This window comes from Venturia canescens, chromosome 6 (genome assembly GCF_019457755.1).
Source record: "Venturia canescens isolate UGA chromosome 6, ASM1945775v1, whole genome shotgun sequence".
Lineage (NCBI taxonomy): Eukaryota > Metazoa > Arthropoda > Insecta > Hymenoptera > Ichneumonidae > Venturia > Venturia canescens.
Window position 1 is genome coordinate 5,408,348 of NC_057426.1, and position 17,531 is coordinate 5,425,878.

At 47.2% G+C, this 17,531-nt stretch overlaps 2 protein-coding genes across 11 annotated transcripts in view; one reads left to right on the top strand and one right to left on the bottom strand.

Moving 5' to 3' along the window:
- The window catches only part of LOC122412032 (facilitated trehalose transporter Tret1-2 homolog), a 78,722-nt gene extending 63,876 nt beyond the window's left edge, over nt 1-14,846 (bottom strand). The window contains exons 1-3 of one of the 9 annotated variants that reach the window (XM_043421253.1): nt 13,841-14,811; nt 8,293-8,489; nt 7,725-8,184 (exon numbers count right to left, since the gene is read on the bottom strand). In XM_043421253.1, the coding sequence (XP_043277188.1) occupies nt 7,725-7,748 (24 nt within the window). In that variant the 5' untranslated portion in view covers nt 7,749-8,184; nt 8,293-8,489; nt 13,841-14,811. The other 8 variants (XM_043421260.1, XM_043421255.1, XM_043421254.1 and 5 more) reach the window with 8 other exon arrangements.
- The window catches only part of MED20 (Mediator complex subunit 20), a 92,400-nt gene that overhangs the window by 64,755 nt on the left and 10,114 nt on the right, over nt 1-17,531 (top strand). The window lies entirely within an intron of this gene.

Below are 17,531 nucleotides of genomic sequence, written 5' to 3' on the forward strand. Positions count from 1 at the left end.
CGATAAAAGCACGGGCGAGCGACCTGTTCGAATCGATGTAATCGAAAAGTAGACTTTTCGCGTTGCTGCGAGAGGCCTGCGCTGACACATAATAGCGCTAACACTGTTTAGACACTTGAGAGCGTTAAATCAATTTATTCGCGAGTCCGATAAACTCGCAATACAGGATCGAAGGATATTGGTCTCTTTGGCTTTCTCTCTTTTGCACGGGGAGCAAGAGAACACGCGCTCTTGTCCGCGCTCCGAACACATCTGAGAGCGTGACAGGTGGCCGAAGTTTACGGGGGAATAGTATCGCTCGCGTATCGCGCGATCAACGGAGCGCGACAGCGAGGAATAATCCGCGATTCGAACTGCACCGTTTTTAATGACTCGAAATTTCTCCAACGCTCGCCCGCGTTCGACTCGAACGCGGTGGTTTATAGCTCGAGAGTTGGGTAAACAAACTTCCTGCTCATGGGACTCTGCGGGAGAGCCTCTCGGCGTTTGTGCCAAGTGTCTTCCTCTGAAGAGCGACCATCCGCGGTACTGACGTGACTCACGAGATAATCTCCTTACGGAGAATCACTTTTGTACGCAGGAAAAAGTGGAAGCGTCAGATCTAGGATCGAACGAGTGTCGCGCGAGAGGGAAAACCCGTCCGAGTCGAATATCAAGCCGAGGACCTCGCGGCGCTGAGGATTTCTGGAAATCATGCTCCGGCGGATTGTATCAGAGAAAAGTAGATATTCCGTTCGGGCGACTGACAACCCAATTTTTCAAGGGACAAAAATGAACGCGTTGGGACGGAAAAGAAAGCACGCGGCCACGAATGAAACGATCGTTAACCAAAAGCATTTCGTCTGCTTATTATTCCCCCGAGTTTTTGCGAACCGCGTCGATTATTTTTCGCCCCGTTCGCCCCCCTTCAGCTTTCCACGTGCCCAACCGTAATCGCAGCCGTAATGGGATATGAGATAAAAGAAAAATGAAAAAGTACATTCGAGCGAAACGTAAATGGAGAAGAGAAGAAAAAATTCGAAGCTCGAGCGGGTGCGGGGCGACGAGGGAAAGCGTGAATGACGGAAAGAGTCCGGCGAGAAGGCTAAAAAGCACGGGAATTGGGAAACACGAGGTCTGTGTGCCGGAGCAATACTCCCTGCGACACAGGGAGTGCGAGAGGACGACCGCGGCCGCGGCTGACTCCGGGTTCTCTGCCTCCAAGTGTACGTGTGTCTGTGCCAGTGTGGGTGGGTCGATCGGTATCTAGGTCGCGGGTTTTGGCAGTAGTTATATAGGTTTAAAGGTATGCACGAGGGAACGAGAGCGAGGGAGAGAGAGAAAACAAATCCCATCTACCTACCCTTAGCCCCCGCCCCTCCTTCGAGCCAAACCAGTTACCAACCCACTCTTTGGTACGAGTATAGTCAAAATTACTGTACCCAATGGTGAGTCGGAGCCACCACTGCGATAGGCCAGCAGAAAACGAGATATAAAGAGGAATCGTGGATTTTCAACACATTATTTCTGCTCCATTCATTTTCGTGTGGTAAGTTATGAGTTCGAGTTGTATGTGCAGTGTCAAAAAGTGCGATGTTGACTCGTGAAAATTTGGGCAACTGTTGTGGTTTCCTGAGATTTTTTCCTGGTTTTTACTGTTCGAAGGAATCTGGTGTTCGTCAATCCACACGGGCTTTTCACAAAGGAAATTAGGACTCGGTTTTCACGCAGGAGCTTGATTTCGTGCGGTGAAAGCACGTGTGAGAATCCTGCCAAAGCTCTGGCCGAGTATTGGCTCCGGTGATTCTCTATTTTGGCACGCAATTTTCCGTTTCTTTTGTGAGTCAAATGCAATTTTGTTGAATGACGCGTGATTCATACGGCAGCGGGGAGAGAGGCTCGTGCGCTCCTCTCTCCTCGTGGCCACCGCACCAAAAGCCTCGGTTCTTCTCTTCGCGGGGCGACTGCGAGCGCATTTAGAAAGCTTCGAAGCTCTTTCGTTTCGCTCTCTCGCCCCGTGCTCCACTGTTTCTGTCGCGGTCTTGGGGTGATTCCAGAATCGTAAAGACTGCAGTGAGAGCTGATGGAGAAGCTCGACTAATTCCCGTCAAGCTCTCTGACATTGTGAAGAAAGAGCCGGCCCGCCGCTCCACGCTGGGACTCCCTTCGTCGCTCTCTTCACCGCTTTTTACCCACTCGCGCGCGCGCCCGCGCGCGCGCTCACCGCTGACAATGATAATACATCAAACGCCGCCACAAAATCATGCAACGTGTATCCTTAGACCCGAAAATACTGAGCGAGAATATGCATTTATGAAGGAATTCCTCTCGCCAGTCTCTACGGACTTTGGTAACAGTCCAGATTTCGTATGCTGGTCACTCGCTCTGACATATTTCTCCCAGCGAGACACACGCTCCCCGGCTATTCTTAGCTCTCTGTACAACAGATGTTTGTTCGTAACATCGCGCTTTCCACAATGTCCCGCTGAATCGGTGACATTGTGTCTTGACTCATCAGCTCTTGGATTCATTATTTCCGATTTATGGTACCATTACAAAAGCCCCCGACTATTTCCTTATTCGTAAACATAAATCTTCCGAATGTCACTTCGCTTAGAGTCTGCGCCTTGGATTTTTTCGCAACTCGAAAACATCCAAACGTTCTTGTTCCCTCGAAGCTATTTTGCTTTTCAGACGCGCCATGTTTCTGCTGCCTGCCACATTGTCCCCATGTGTCAGAGCACTCGATCCAAACTTACTTTCCAAATAGCTCCGATCAGATTAACCGAATAAACCTCGACCCTCCCATCCTTGGCTGCCCTCAAAACGGAGAGATTCGTTCAGACTTATTCCTCACACGAGCTAAAGCTAATTGAGGATTCAATAATCTTTGACGTTATTCGAAGATTCCCTTGATTCCCTCTTCTCCGTCACAGTTCTGCGATCTCATAAAAAATCGTTCGTCCTCCATAAAGAGACGTGCGATTGATCCGGCTGTTTTTATGCCTGCAGCGAAGATTCTCACCGAAAATTAGACCCTTGTGTCAACCGCCGAGCTAATTTCTCTCCAAGATTCTCATAGATGAAGCGGATCAATCTACTTGGATCGAGTTGTGTTGTTCCACGTGGATTATCAATGGCATTATACGTTTTAGGGATGCATGACGATGAGGAAGCGTTCAACGCCCAGGATAATCAATTCAAAGAGGAAACTTGGACGCAAGTTTCTCTTGTAACACTCGAGATACAAGCCCATTGATGTTTAATGATCATTTATACGGTGGCACGTATCAGGTATACAGATTGTGGACACGCTAGAAACACGAAGTGCGATATATACGTGTGTATGTGTGTGTGTGTGTGTGTGTCGATGCATCTGTGAGGCGAGCTTGGTAAGTATAGGCAAGCTGATGGTGCCGCTCTCCGAGTATAGCCACCCGATAAGGCTTAGCCTTGTTAGTAGAGAAGGGCAAGCAGATGAGATTAGCTCTTCCCCACGTTAATCCGCCTCTCTCCCCAATTAAAATCTCCTGTCGCTCCCTTCCGCAGCAGGCAGAAGTAGTTTTCGTGGGATCGAAATTTATTTGACTTTCAGTGATTCACTCTTGGATCACTCGATTTTTAGAGTGCATTTAACTCGATGAACTTTTTCATTCGAATCCTCCTCCAGTCCCGACTTATTTTCATGGGAAAATCCCACGGGGAATGGACGATGATGATATCGCATTATTTTACCTCGCAGTTCGTGCATTCGCGAGCCTCGTCGTTCCATATCCCACCAATCGACTTATTCTCTGTGCTAAGCTCTTTTGTACTTGAGCTGGAAAATTTCATTACCCAACGCGCGCATATCGAGCCTTCCATTTTTTCTTTCACTTCCTATTTTGCCGGGATTTCTCGAGCAGAACGCACGAGCGTGAAGATTCGCTCCTGTGTGGAAGCTTTTCAAACGTCGTCGAGGACACTCCGCTTGTGCGTTTCTGCTCGTCTTCCGGGAGCAGGAAATACTTGGTAATGTTGGATATGAAAGGGTCGTAAAAATGCTATTGAATTGATGGATTCAGCCAGCACGTGCAATGAGGTTGATTATGTGCACAGAGTCTTCGGCATTAAAGGTTGTTCGCCGAGAAGCATTTTTATGGTGGTTCGAATGGATTTCGAACTTCAGAATTCAAAAGGCTTCGTCAACGAGATGTAAGAGGAAACTTTAAAAATAGAGCACTTCGACTTCACATGTTAAACGTCAGGAATTGTAAAAAAAAAACGTTTGCGAGCATTTCAATGTTACTTTTCGCAAGGGAAACGAGTAGCTCGGTAAGAAGTTTTGTCAACGATTAAATAATTATTGGAGTTGGAAGAACGATGGAGAGCGAGGAAGAAACGGGGGAAAAATCGACTGTCGGAGGCAAGTCCAGTTTCGCGCGTGCGAGACAACACTAATTTCCTCGAGTTTTGCTACCTCCAGGTCTCTCCTCTCATCGCAGCACAACCCTTGAGCGAAGAAAGTTCTCCAGTTTCTCAAGAAAAAGTTGTTCAAGACTCAGAGGGAGAAAGGGTTGGAAAGCGATAGTTGAGGAAAAGTTGAGGCGGGTGCAGACCGCGGTGACGAGGGAGCGCCGAGTCGCAAAAAGAACCTCGGCGACGCCGAGGAATAAGAAAAGACCGAGAACAGAGTTCCTTATCGTTAGTGAAACGTTGAGAGGTCCCTTCGACTCCTTAAATTGGACGATCTCGTCGGCTCTCCTCTCTATCATTCCTTCTTTCTCACTTTCGTTTTATCGTCTCTATCATTTGAACGATATCTTTTTCAGCCCCGTTCCTTGAGCCTGCTTTCTCCCGTCCTCTATCTTCCGTCCGAGCATTTCGTCCCTCTGCCATTTTCTTTGGATTTCAAGTCCCTTTTATCTCACTCCTTCAATTCCTCCGCTCGCCATCTCAATCTCCTTCGCATAATTTATGTTGTGCTACGTGTGTGTTTTAACGAGTTTTGACATTCGCCATACCAATGTTGAGACTCGCGAGTTCCTTCGAGCCGATTCGTCGTTTCTGCCAATCTTCTCGCCAGCCCCCTCGCCTTCGACTCTCCCTCTTCGTCTCTATTAGCACTCCTTTTATCATTGTTTGTATTATTCTTCGAAAACATTGTATTTCAGAGGTGAATTGAGCCATCCAGAGATTCTCGTTCGCGTCCAATCTAATTAAATATTTTTACATCTCGCCACTTCTGCCCGATTTTAATTTTCCATTGTCTCCGAAGATGTTATCTTCCCTCTCTTGCTTCGAGTTCCTATTTTTTCAATCGCGTCGAGTTAATTTCTCTCCTTCTTCAGCAAGTCCATCAATGATTTTCTTCTCTCCGTCTACCGTATTATCGCTCTTTCTCCCCTCCTATCGAAGCTCTCGAGCATGGAGCACGTTGCCCTTTCGTAGGACGAGAGGAGGGAAGAAGGAAGAGAGCGAGAGAGAGAGAGATCTGAGGGATAGTGTATTACAGTAAGCCCTGGTTTCGAAGAGACCGGCGCACAGTGGGGTCGATATCCAAGCACTTTGAAGAGCAGTTGCTGCACCTCGAGAGCACAGGCGGAGGCTTTGCCGCACCAGCAATGCAGTCTGCTGCAGGTTCACGCCGCGCTTATCTATCATGTACCGGTCTCGCTCGTTTCAAACAATATAAACTGCTCGTGTGCGCCTGATGCACACCGGTGCAACCAAGAGAAGCGGAATAAGCAGTCTCCACCTCATCTCGCTGTCCTGTGTATTCAAATTTTCATTGATGTTTATTGCAGTATCACTCAGCTTCGATAGCAGCCTCCTTCCTTCGTTTAACATTCATTTCAATTTCACTAAGCCAGCAGTAGCATTAAACGGAATCGATTATTGATCCTCACTGATGAGCTGCTCTGTCATTCATTCCTTCCTTTTTATCGTCGTATAAAATGAATTTTATTGACCGAATACGAAGTTGTTACGAAGTCCGAGAGCAAGGAGGGAGCCAACAGGTTATTTTTATTTGAGCTTCTGCTCACTTATCAAACTTTGTGTCCACTCGCAATGTTTTCATTCGAATTCTTACGCCAGTATAGAATGTGTTGGAAGCGAAGCTTTTGTCTCGTTTGTTTTTCAAAATGGGGGAGATGCTCTTTCGCATTTTGCATACGAATGTCGTTTTATGGCAGGGAATAAGCGTTTCCTTTTCTGGACATTGGTCCTTGGCGCGAGGGTTCATAAATGGAAAAGCATGCTCGGAAGGGTCAATACATTTTGAGAGAAAAGGTTAGGGACCGCTCGCAGCCAGACCGTCTTCACCGGTATGTTTTGTTTTCTTTTTCAATATTTTTACGGGGCACTCTTCTCTTTGCTGGGAGCATAAACGCTGAGAGAGTCGCCGGGCGCTCTTTCTTTTGCCATTTGTGACTGTAAGAAGCCACAGTGGCTGTCGTCAAGATCGTACAGTTGCGTACGATCCTTTTTGTTCTTATGTTTTTTCTTCTTTTTTAACCCGGTGACCGTCCGTACATGCGCGACACACGTTGTGTTGTACGTATATGCGGGAACTTTGAAATGGCCAAGACGGGTGAACACCCCCGTTCGTTCTCGAGACACTTTGCGGCGTCGAGATGCATAATTATTACGAGCCAGCGTCAGCCTCGTGCTCTCGGCACTCTCGCAGTGTTCTCTCGCTCCTTCCCCCCTTTCATTCGCTTTCTCAGTCCAGGCTCGCTACTGAAAGAGTTGAAAGGACGCGAAGGTAATTTAACGCGTATATACGCGAGCCACCCCACAAAGCATCTTTTATTCTCGTTGAGAGTACGCTTCTCATTGCCAACCCCTGGCGCTCCTCAGTCAGTCGCTCGCTGCGCTGTGATAAAAAGTGCAAAGCGGATATGGGAGCCTTTGAGTTTTCCCGAGAAAAGGAATAAAGGGGGCGGCGAGGTAGGGGAAAAAACGAGAAGAAAAATGCGAGAAAAAAGGGAAAAGAATTTAATCGCGAGATCCGAATGAAATTTTATCGCTTCAGTCTCCGTCGAGGCCTGCACAGCATCTTTTTTCCACTTCGTACACGTTTTTATGTCAAACTATCCGCACATATGACGTACAGTCAAATTCCCTTCTTTTCTTTTCATCGGCCCGAAATGATCAATCGTCAAAGCTGATGCCTCTCGCGCACTGATCCGATCCTTATCTACGTGCACAAAAAACAGCCGAGCGCCTCTCAATCGTCATCGGATGATTTATCGCTAGCACGTTACGCCGCGCGATAGTTATCCCGAGCCTCGAGAAACTCTCTCGTGCGCTACTTGACGCTCTCGAACGAAACCGGAATATCCTAACGAGATTGCAATCTGCTCGTGCTTGTGCGCGATCGCGATTGAAAAGTTGTTGATATCTTCGTCCAACGGCTGGCCAGCGCCGAGCTCTCGAAACCCACTGACGTCTCGTTATCCAATTTATATTTTGGACGGATCAACCGCGCGACTATCAATCACCGAAGATGCGATCAACTGCTTCGCTCTACGCGGCCCTCAACATTCTTCGTGATTGACAGAACGAGTCGACCCGACGCTGGACAAGTTCTTGGGTAATTTTGTTACCTCGAACGAGTGCACCAAAGACGAATGCGCATTTTCTAATATTTCAACTTGTAATCACGAGCGAATTCTGAGCTCACTAAAATTCGAGCACTTTTCAGGCAATCGGTTGCGGCGATTGTCCCAAGCGTTTGTTAAAAGATGAAAAATACTCACGTAATACTTGTGCTGCAGAGACATAGCTTCTTCCCTCCCAACGCGACGTAGTTCTCGTTAAGAACCCGATGATGATACGTATCGCGATGACGATGATGTCCAGTCACAAAAAGTTCGTTCCTCGCATCCCGAGTTTCCAGAAGCATGAGCCTCAAGCTCCTTATTTAGTTTGCTTCCGATGATGATTTATTGTCGTTTGAGTGAGCCTCGAATTAGACGTAACTCAGGGCATTGTTGAGCTTTAATTGAATTAGTTTGATTATAAATTCATCGGCGTCGTACCGGCTGCTTCGGGTGGATTTGAAAGAGAAGTTGTCCCGGGCATATAACTTCCTGGTGTCGGTGTTCCCTCGTCGCTCGAGACATCGGGATTTGTCTCTTTCACCGGGATTCATTCCCAGACTCTGCGGTACTCGTATTATCCTCTTGCCTCGTTTTTGTTCGACGCCAGCTCTCCGCTCTGTGTATTGACAATGAATGAAAGAAAATGTATACGCGCGCGTGCGTCTCTTGGTAATTAATATTGCGAGGGGATTTTATTGTTAACAGGTAGCTCATCGTTTCCAACCTCCAAGTCCCATTGTCTATAGCTTCGCTACATTTATGGATCTGGAAGACAAATGTAGGAAGAGAGCGCGAGGAGGCGAGGGACTTCCGGGTCGCGAGTTCGCGACTGTGCTCTATCACGACGCCTGTTTTTCCCTCTTCCATCCTATTTTCTTCCTGTACACCGCCGCTTAACTCTCATATAAATGCTAATGCATTCTCCGACCGTAATTTTGATAAGACACACTCCGAAAAGCGAGGCGAGAGTGCGAGGGAGTCGAGGAGAAAGACAGGGCCGAAGAGAATGGGCGCTGGGGAAAAGCTTCCAAGGTAGACCAACGTTTGTAACCGCGCGGCAGTCACGGCAGCCTGTGTCTACCTTATTCCATCCATACAGTGCTTGTAAGCTCCGCAATTGCGGTTTGTCAAACGTTCGTGCACGGAGAGAGAGAGAGAGAGAGGCAGAGACGGAAAGAGAACTCACCGCGCTATCGGACGATCGCGTTATGGCTCCCGGGTAGCCTCCACGACGAAGACGATTATCGTACAACCGCGTCCACGTGTGGGCGTGAGCTTTTGTAAACATTCAAACACGTTGAGACACTTTGATGCTCTAATGAAAATGGAGCTCGCGTTACAATTTTCAAATTATCACGCGCAGCCTCCATTCCTATCACCGTTTCCCGATAGCAATCCGGGACTGAAACAAAAGCTTCATCTCTTCAGTATTATTTGGCCTCAGGCAGGAAAAGTCTTCGAAAAACGTGCTTAAATGTGTGCGGTGTCACCGGTATTCGGTGCCCTCGATTTTTTCGTTCCTCCAATCCTGTACAAATGACCTCTGGAATTTAATGAAACAACGGAGTCGCTCTGCAAACGGCTCGAACTCCGATATATCTTGGGTTTGAAACTGCAAACCAATCTCATGAATTCATCCGTTCCATTTCGCAAGTTTGACGCGCGGGTACGAAGAGGAGAGTCCTCTCTAGATGAAGTTTCGGACAATTAGAATAGCCAGGGGGGCCTTGATAACGAAAATCTTCCGGCTAAGATTCTCGTGGCTAATGGAGATTGGCGGGGAGCTTGCGATCGCGTCCCTCCAGGCGCTAATATTCTATGGTTCTCTATGAATCTATAGACATAGCGAATGGAGCTTTGTAAACTGCATTGTGTCGGCGGAGAGGGACTCTCCGAAGCATCGAGCTGCTATAGTTTCCGGTGTCCAGCCATTGTTCTTGGACTTCTCCGGTGGGCGATACCACGTCCAGAGAGATAGACAGACCCTATCCTTGTACATATAAACTATACATTATTTATACAGAGACGCACGTGTACCGGAGCAGGCTGCCAATAGCGTTGACCAACGCGAGTTCTCGTAGGAAGTGAAAAGGGCGGATTTGGCTTTTTTCCGCATGCCGAGTAAAGCTTCGTACGCCTTTGAGTTTTATCGATTAATCTATATCGGGGAATGTGTGTCTGTGTGTATATAGAATATGTACATGGAATCGCGTTCTGGCAATATATGGGTCTCCCCAGCGTCTCACTCTCTACTGTCTACGCGGAGGAGCAAGTCGCTGCGATGGACAGCCGGCGATAACTCACGCGCATCCCACGTGCTCCTGGATCTCTCTCTCTCTCTCGCTCGCTCTCTTTTTCTCTCTATTTTTTGCGAATTTAATTTATCGAAATACATTCTCTCGGCGTCTTTCGCGTTCGTGCCGACCGCGAGAGTGCTTTTTCCTCTCGGTGCACGGGCCTCGCCAACCGGAAAGATACCGAGCTCTCGTTTCCCCATTTTTATGTTATTATTTCGACTTTTTGTTGTTCTCGTTGCCTCGGTCTGAAATCAAGGTGATGATGATGAAATTCTCGATCTTCGCCGGTGCCCCGGATTTTCTCTATCTTTCGTTCCGTAAGCTACTATTTATAGAATATATTCGAGGACTGACTCTAGCTATTGGCGAATCGTCGATCACCCTCGCCTCACTTCTTCCTGCCTTATTTTTGCTGTTTTATCGCACAGAGCCTGCATAAAATCATTTTATCTTCTTGAAATTTGCATGGGAAATATGTGCGGGCTTCGCGTTCGGAGGGTAAATTTGTGACAGTGAAGCAAATCGCAGTTGAATATAATCCTGCGGAGCTTGCACTATTGCTACGTTTACAGCGGGAATATAAGCTCGCGTATCAGTGGAGAATATCAAGGTTCGCATGTGCATACGTAACACACGTATGGACATAACGACCTGGTATTTATATGACAAACTTTCAAGCGCTGCAGCTGAAGACCACGTGCATTGAAAGGGTCAGAGTGAGAGAAACGATCGATTCGATGCGGTAGGTAATAACCCCTCCTCCGTAGCCCTCTCCTTACGATCCTACAGGAGGGCCTCGCGCAGAGAGGCGCGCTCTGTCTCTGGCTCTCTTCTTCGCGTTCTCTTTCTCGTCCAGTACAAATGAGTTATTGGCCACGCACCTTTTACGCTTGCAGCTCGTCAATTTGACTGCATCAAATTCTGCTACGCCCTAATCAAAATATACCACGCTCATACGTCACTCCCCTCAGCTTCGTCGACTTTATCGCGCACTTTTGCCGTGTTGAATTTACCCTCAAATAGAAAATAAACGTGTTTTCACAGTTGCTCGTTCGGCGGTAATGCCTCGGAAACTCGAGCTAAGCGCATTTACCATGCTAAAAATGACTTTTGCATTCGGAATTGTATCGCTCGAGAAAAACGGTGATTGGCACCGAGCCCACGATAATATTCGAACTCGAAACCCTCGAAATTTAATGCTCCCTCGTCAAACTCGGGAAATCGTTCGAAATTACGTAGGCTCGACATACACCCTCCGTACACGCGTATCGCACCTTCGCGATTTCAATTTTTCTTGAAATATTTTAAACCTTCGATAAGCCGGAAAAAATTATTTGTAAACGCACGATCGTCAATTCGTCGAAGAGTTGGTTGATCAATAAATCGGAAAAACTTTGTTCCGGAACGAGACACGTTTCTACAAAGACCCTGAAGTTTGCAACGTTCGTGAGTCCACCGAAACGAACGAAAAAAACATTTGTAATTGACCAATTTTTTATTTCGCGAAGCATCCTTTTTTTACATCATTTCGTCGGACTCCAACGTTGCAATCTTCAGCGTCATTTCCTACATCACATTTTAAGAGAACTGTTGAAAATAAAAAAAATAGGAATTGCGGGGAGAATCGACTTGAAAAATGCTCTTGGGAAATTCATCGATCGCTGACAAAAAAGCGAGTAAAATGAATGCTTTTGACAAAAAATTCGTTCGAAATTGGAGTGATTAATGAAAATTGGAGCCCGAAGTAGGGTCGGTGGACGAGGCTGCTGCTGATCGATGAGTGGGACACCGACTTCATTATGCTGCCAATATTGTGATGCACACCCAAAAACACACAAGCGACGAGCGGCGGAGGGCGGGGGGAGGGAAACTTTGCCGATTTTCTCATTACGAGAGCGACAAAACACCCCGGGGAAATAACGGTTAGACCGCGCGTGAGAAATTCCCAGTGAAGTTGGCACGACAGAGCTTTTCCAGGGCTGCGAAGCTCCCTCTCATATTCCCGGTTTTAATAATCCGCGAGAGATATTGCTTCTAATTATCGAGAGAGAGAGAGTTCGTACGCCCCGTTTAATTATAATCGCTCGCAGGCACTGGCGTAGTCGTTATTTTAGCGTTATTCCGGCGCGTGTACGGGCTCGTTCGACACGAAAGATGAGAAGAAGTTGTAGGCGCGTACGGCGATTGAAAAAAGGCCAGTTGCAGAGGGGCCGATTGTAAAGCGGCCCGTATCTCTCGCCCCTCGCGCAGCAAGTACAACTGAAAATTGTAAAAATCTTTAAGGGCCCTGTTACGACAGGCTGCGTGAACCTTCCGGCTGTTTTTACGATCGCGAACGAGAGAAAAAAGCTCCCGCACAAGAGCGAGCCAGGAAAACATCTTCACCGCGAATTTAAAGACGCTTATATGACGTGCATTGCGACGACGAGAGTCCGAGTGTATACGACATTTGCGCTCGCGAGTCCCGTACCGTACACACAAACGCCCGATTTATCGTTTTCATTTCATGTATTAGTGCGTAGTCGAGGATGCGACAAGTAAGAAAAAGAGAGACGCAGACCGAGGGACACACTCGACGAGTACGGACTTACTCAACATTTATTGTCTCTCTCTCTCTCTTCCTACAACGGAGATCTCTTCCCTTGTAAGATCGCATTGACGAGCACCACGAACGGAAATTTACGATGCTCTGCTCACCTACGCATAGAACATTATCTTGTCTATATACATTGCTATATACACGTGAAATTATACGTACCCGTGACCCCCCCGCCCTCGCCCCTCTTCCCTACCACATTTTCTTGTCTCACGTGAGTCCATTATTATTCATGGCATCGACCAGCAAATCGCGATTTGTTATTGCTTTCCTCGCATTATATATCCTTAGCATTGAATCTTCTTTTTTTCTTTATTTCTTTCTGCTCTCTCGCTCTACCTTTTTCCATCTTCTATACTCTCTCCCTCTCACTTCCTCTCTTATGCCTCCGCGTATATATTAGCAAAAGTGCAGCACATTTAACTTGCAGGCTAGTCACGAGTACGCGAGATGTATAAATAGCTCGCATGAACGAGTGATAGAAACGATTCAGCTTGTCTCTACCGTGTCTCCCCTGTATTTCTGCACGTTTTCGAGTCCCGCTGCACACTCGGTGCACACCGTGTACATCACATATAGTGCATATTGTGTTTTATATATTAAAGTTTCTACAGCCAGTTACCCCCACTTCGTCTTCACTCGTTAAAGGAACACGAGCATCGTGTCAAGTTTTCACAAAAATTCTACTGCGAAGGCCCCGAGGCTTTTCTTCGTTGAGAAAAAAATATTTTTTTTTCATAAATTTCTAACTCTTGGCTTTTATTATCTGGCTGGGGGGTCCTGGTTTTAAGTTTGCGCTCGTGTAAATCACGGTTAAGCCAATGTACAACAAACTTTTATGGAGTTCGGAATCTGTTCTGGTCTCGACTCTGGACAAAGCTACACGGGAATGAAAAACTCGAATTGGTCAAACGATCGGAGAAGTTGGTGCGAATGACTCGATTTCTTTATTGGTTTTTCCCAAAGCCGGGGAATGACACTCACATGGAAATACGAGGCTGTTGTTTGTGCATGCGCGTTTCTATTTCGATATGCGAAAAAAGGCTGTTGTCGGTACGAGATTTGATGCGCTGGTTGAAAAGTAGCGAAGATAAATTTGTCATTTTTTGTGGTTTTTCATGCGCAACATCTTCATCTCGGGATGTGAAACGAGACGAGACCCATGAGCAGACTCGTTACGGACAATTTGAGAAATTTCCCGGTCACGTCAACTCCCTGTCTCACAACTCTCGTCGCTCTTGCCTCCCGTCGCCTTCTTTATCTCGTTTTGCTTATAATTTGTTATTTTATTTATCCAAAGAAGATGTTTTTCCTCGTTGTTGTTTTTTTTCCCACGAATACTCTTCTTATTCGTAAGTTGTGCACGCTCTGATAGTTACCCCGTTTGAGCTTTCGCCAAATGTTCTTTAGACACGAGCCAGCGAACGCGAGCGTTGTCACAAGCGACGACGAGATACGATTTGTAACTCGTATTTTAGTCGCCTTTTACGTTTTCTTCTTATTCCTGACTTCCTTTCCATACGTTCAACCGTTCAGCCAGAGTTTATATCAACACTGAAAATTTTCTTCTCTCCTCGGAGCGACGAAGATACGACGTGGGACTGGAGAGTGACTCGTGTTACATGCATCACGCGACGAGACTCGTGTTCAATGTCTCGTCATAGCATATCCAACTCGCGATAATTCACCTTACATAATTGGAGAAGCATCGGGAAATATTCCAACTTTGGTGCTGCTGCCTCCCTCGACATTTTATCCCGAACTTATAAACTTTTTAGTCGAATTCGTGAAAAAAGGAGGGAGAACGAAAAAATACGAAACTTTTCGAGCCGAACGATTAACTCATTACAATAAATTATAACTTTGACAGCTCAATTAGTAAACTCCCTCTCTCCGGCACTGGGGTCAACCTTGAAAAACTACATGTTCGAGAAGAGTCCCGAAGAGTGAAATATTTCGGCGAACTTAACGCTCGAGGGTAGCGAAACTCGTTGCTGGGTTACTCGAACTCGAGGCAAGTACGCACGGGGGCAAGTCTCTCGCGGTCACGAGGGCTCGGGGTCGGGGTCGAATCCCCTCTCCAAGGATCTTCCAAATGTGTGTTTCTTGTACGTACTCGAGTCTCTGGGTTACGGGACAGTGTGTCAAGCGTGGTGCAGCGAAACAAAGCTCTTATGAATGAAAATATGGAAATTAGAGTCTGCAGGAAAATCAGTGTCGGCGGAAAGAGCCGGGGGATTTCTAAATGCGTGTGGGAGTTGGAAGTGCGTGTGCGTAACTACCGCGGTGTGTGCCAAGGAAAATCAGGGAACTTTAGGGGTCCCGATCGGTGGCCAGAGCCCACGCTGAATCGCGGACAACTGAACTGCTACCCCTCGAGCGCTGCTTTTCCTCCCGATTTCACTGCTGCTGCTGCTGCTGCTGCTTCGTGGCCCGTTCGTTGCTGCTGGTACTGGCAGTGCGCGACACCCTGCGCAAAACTACCCTTGCACCATTCGCGAGCACCCCCCCCCCCCGTCTTCTCCTCGTTTTGTGCCTCTCTGCGCTACCTACCTACACTCTGTAAGCCTGTCAAGCAAAAGGGCATCGAGCCCACCGGCGCTAATGCATCTCGCGACTCTCGGTTACGTCCTACTGCCTCTCAACTATTCGCATTGTGTACATCAGTCCCGATAGGAGTCTGACAGTCGTTGACAAATGAACAGTGACTGGCAATCGCGTGAATCGTTTCTACTGGATGAACAGAGACAGGCTTGCGGTTACGAGGGAGCTTTCACGTTGCCGATAGCTGGCTAACCTTCGTACAAAATGGCGTATACACGTAACTGTGGTGCCAAGAGCACCGCAGCGCCGAGACAATTCCACGATGCGTGACACAAAGAGGGAGTCGGAAGACTCGGCTCTGGAGCGAGGCTTTAAATTGGAGCTCTCTATGTTTATATTTTCTCGGCGTCTCTACCCTCGTGTCTAATGAGGATAGATGCGTCGCGACATTATATATGGTCAGGGCTCCGAGTGGGTGAATCCAATTCCTACGTTCCCAGTGAGATGTAGACCAGGAAAGAGCACCTCTGGGAGACGAGGGAACGGTCCGGAGCCAGCGGAGATGTACAGCTGGCGGATACCACCTCCGGCTTATCCTGGGCTGGTGCTTCGACGAGATCGTACAGCCACGATAGCAGCGAGCGAAAATCCACCGGTGGCTTTGACATTTAAATCCTCGAGCTGGACTCGCCCTCAAGGTGTTTTCACAAAAGTTATCAATTTCTAGCCACTCCGCGATCATCGTACTCGACCTTTCCAAATTGTCATGTTGACAGCTCACATTTTTTTCGAGCTTCCTATTACCTCGTGTTCGTACCGGACATCTCCTGATTCATGAATCCTTCGTCATTGTATAGAGATACCCACGAGATTCTTGCTTTTGTTCTTTCCTTTTGTCGACTAGCTCACCGAATTCGAGACTCTCGACGGTTCGGACCTTCGCTGAGCTTTAAGGTATTTCTTTCAATGCGATTTTTCAGGCTGGAACTCCTCTCTGGATTACCGGAAGGGGAGATTGGATTTTGATTAAGGGATCAATGCGCCTGCAGCCATTGAATTTACGCTCATGAATACTGGTGCGCACCTTTCGTTTTACGTGTACATACACAGCCATACAAAATGCCTGGTGATTCGATCATCATAAAGGGGGAACAAACATATGCTACTCTTGCTATGAATGAGACACAAATTGTCGGACAATATAAGCCAATGGCTTCCGCATCTCCTCTTCTCGTGTTTGATGGACTCTGCGCGCGCGCGTGTGTGTGTGTGTGAATATAGGAAAGTATGTTGGTTCTCGTACTGGCTCCCCATATGGTTCGATGCACGTGAAAGCGAGATGCAACCTTTTAGAAAATATGGGGGTTGAACGGGGAGGGTCGTTTCGTGGTGGATTTACATTTGCGAAATGCGATACGAGGGGGAAGCGAAATCTCGGAATGCGTCCGAACCCTCGGCGCGTGCTCGATCCGATAAACGATAATTTTGCGGCATTATTTATCCCGAGATTCATCCTGGCTTAAGCAGGTTTCAAAGCGAAGGGCTGGTGATTGCATGAAAATCAGGCGTCGGGAAGCGACGTGGAAAATTTGACTGTTTTCCAACTGGTGGCTGCAGGCGAATGATCGCTTTTAGTAGAAAAATCACTTCCGACCTTTCTTCCTCGGGGTAGAAATTTACAGAGAAAAATTGTGATAAATTGACACGGACGTAAAGTGGATAACACTTTTCGTCGATCTCTCGATCCCTTGCAAACTTTTCTTCTTCGAAGGAGCGAAGCGAGATTCGTGCGAAAAAGACGTATGAAGCAGAGTCGCGAAGGGCACAGTGCACGACGAGTAAGAAAGCGTCGCAGCTGGCGAATTGATAGAACGATCACAAATCTAACCGCGCGCATCAAGAGACCAGCAGTCTACCCTCGCGAGCCTCTTTTTGTTCCAGTTTTTCAAGAGACTCATCCGTTTGTTCTCTGCGGTTCTGTTGTTTTCGATCACTCTCGGCGCATCCTCAGCTGCCTTTCTCAACAATTTTAACTGCACCGCGAACCAAAACGAAAACACAAAAGTCTCGTAAATTCTCCATTTTGAAAACGTTTTTTATTAGATTAAACAATGACGGGTTTTCCCATCATTGTGAAGCCTCTCCAAAAGTCGAGTCCACACGGTGCCCCCTTGACCGACCTTTTGACAGTTGAATCCTCGAAGGAAAAAGGACGAAAGTGAGATTTCCACGTCGAAGAATGAAAATCAACGGAAAGTTTAGCTAAATACACAATGAGTTTAAGCATCGACGCATGGTTCCAGTAACGTTTAACCTTAAAATTTTTAGTACTGGTGAAATTTGAACGGTATTTAGTGTCATTAAGGTCGTACACGATATATTGGTGCGAGGAGGTTGTAGGAGCAGTGAATAGTAGCAACACCACTGGTGCAATTCAACCCCTTCGCGTTTCGCATCCGCACACGTATGTACTCTGTTGGAATTCTGGCGCATCCCTCTTGAGAGCTCGTGCGGAGTTTCCGCAGA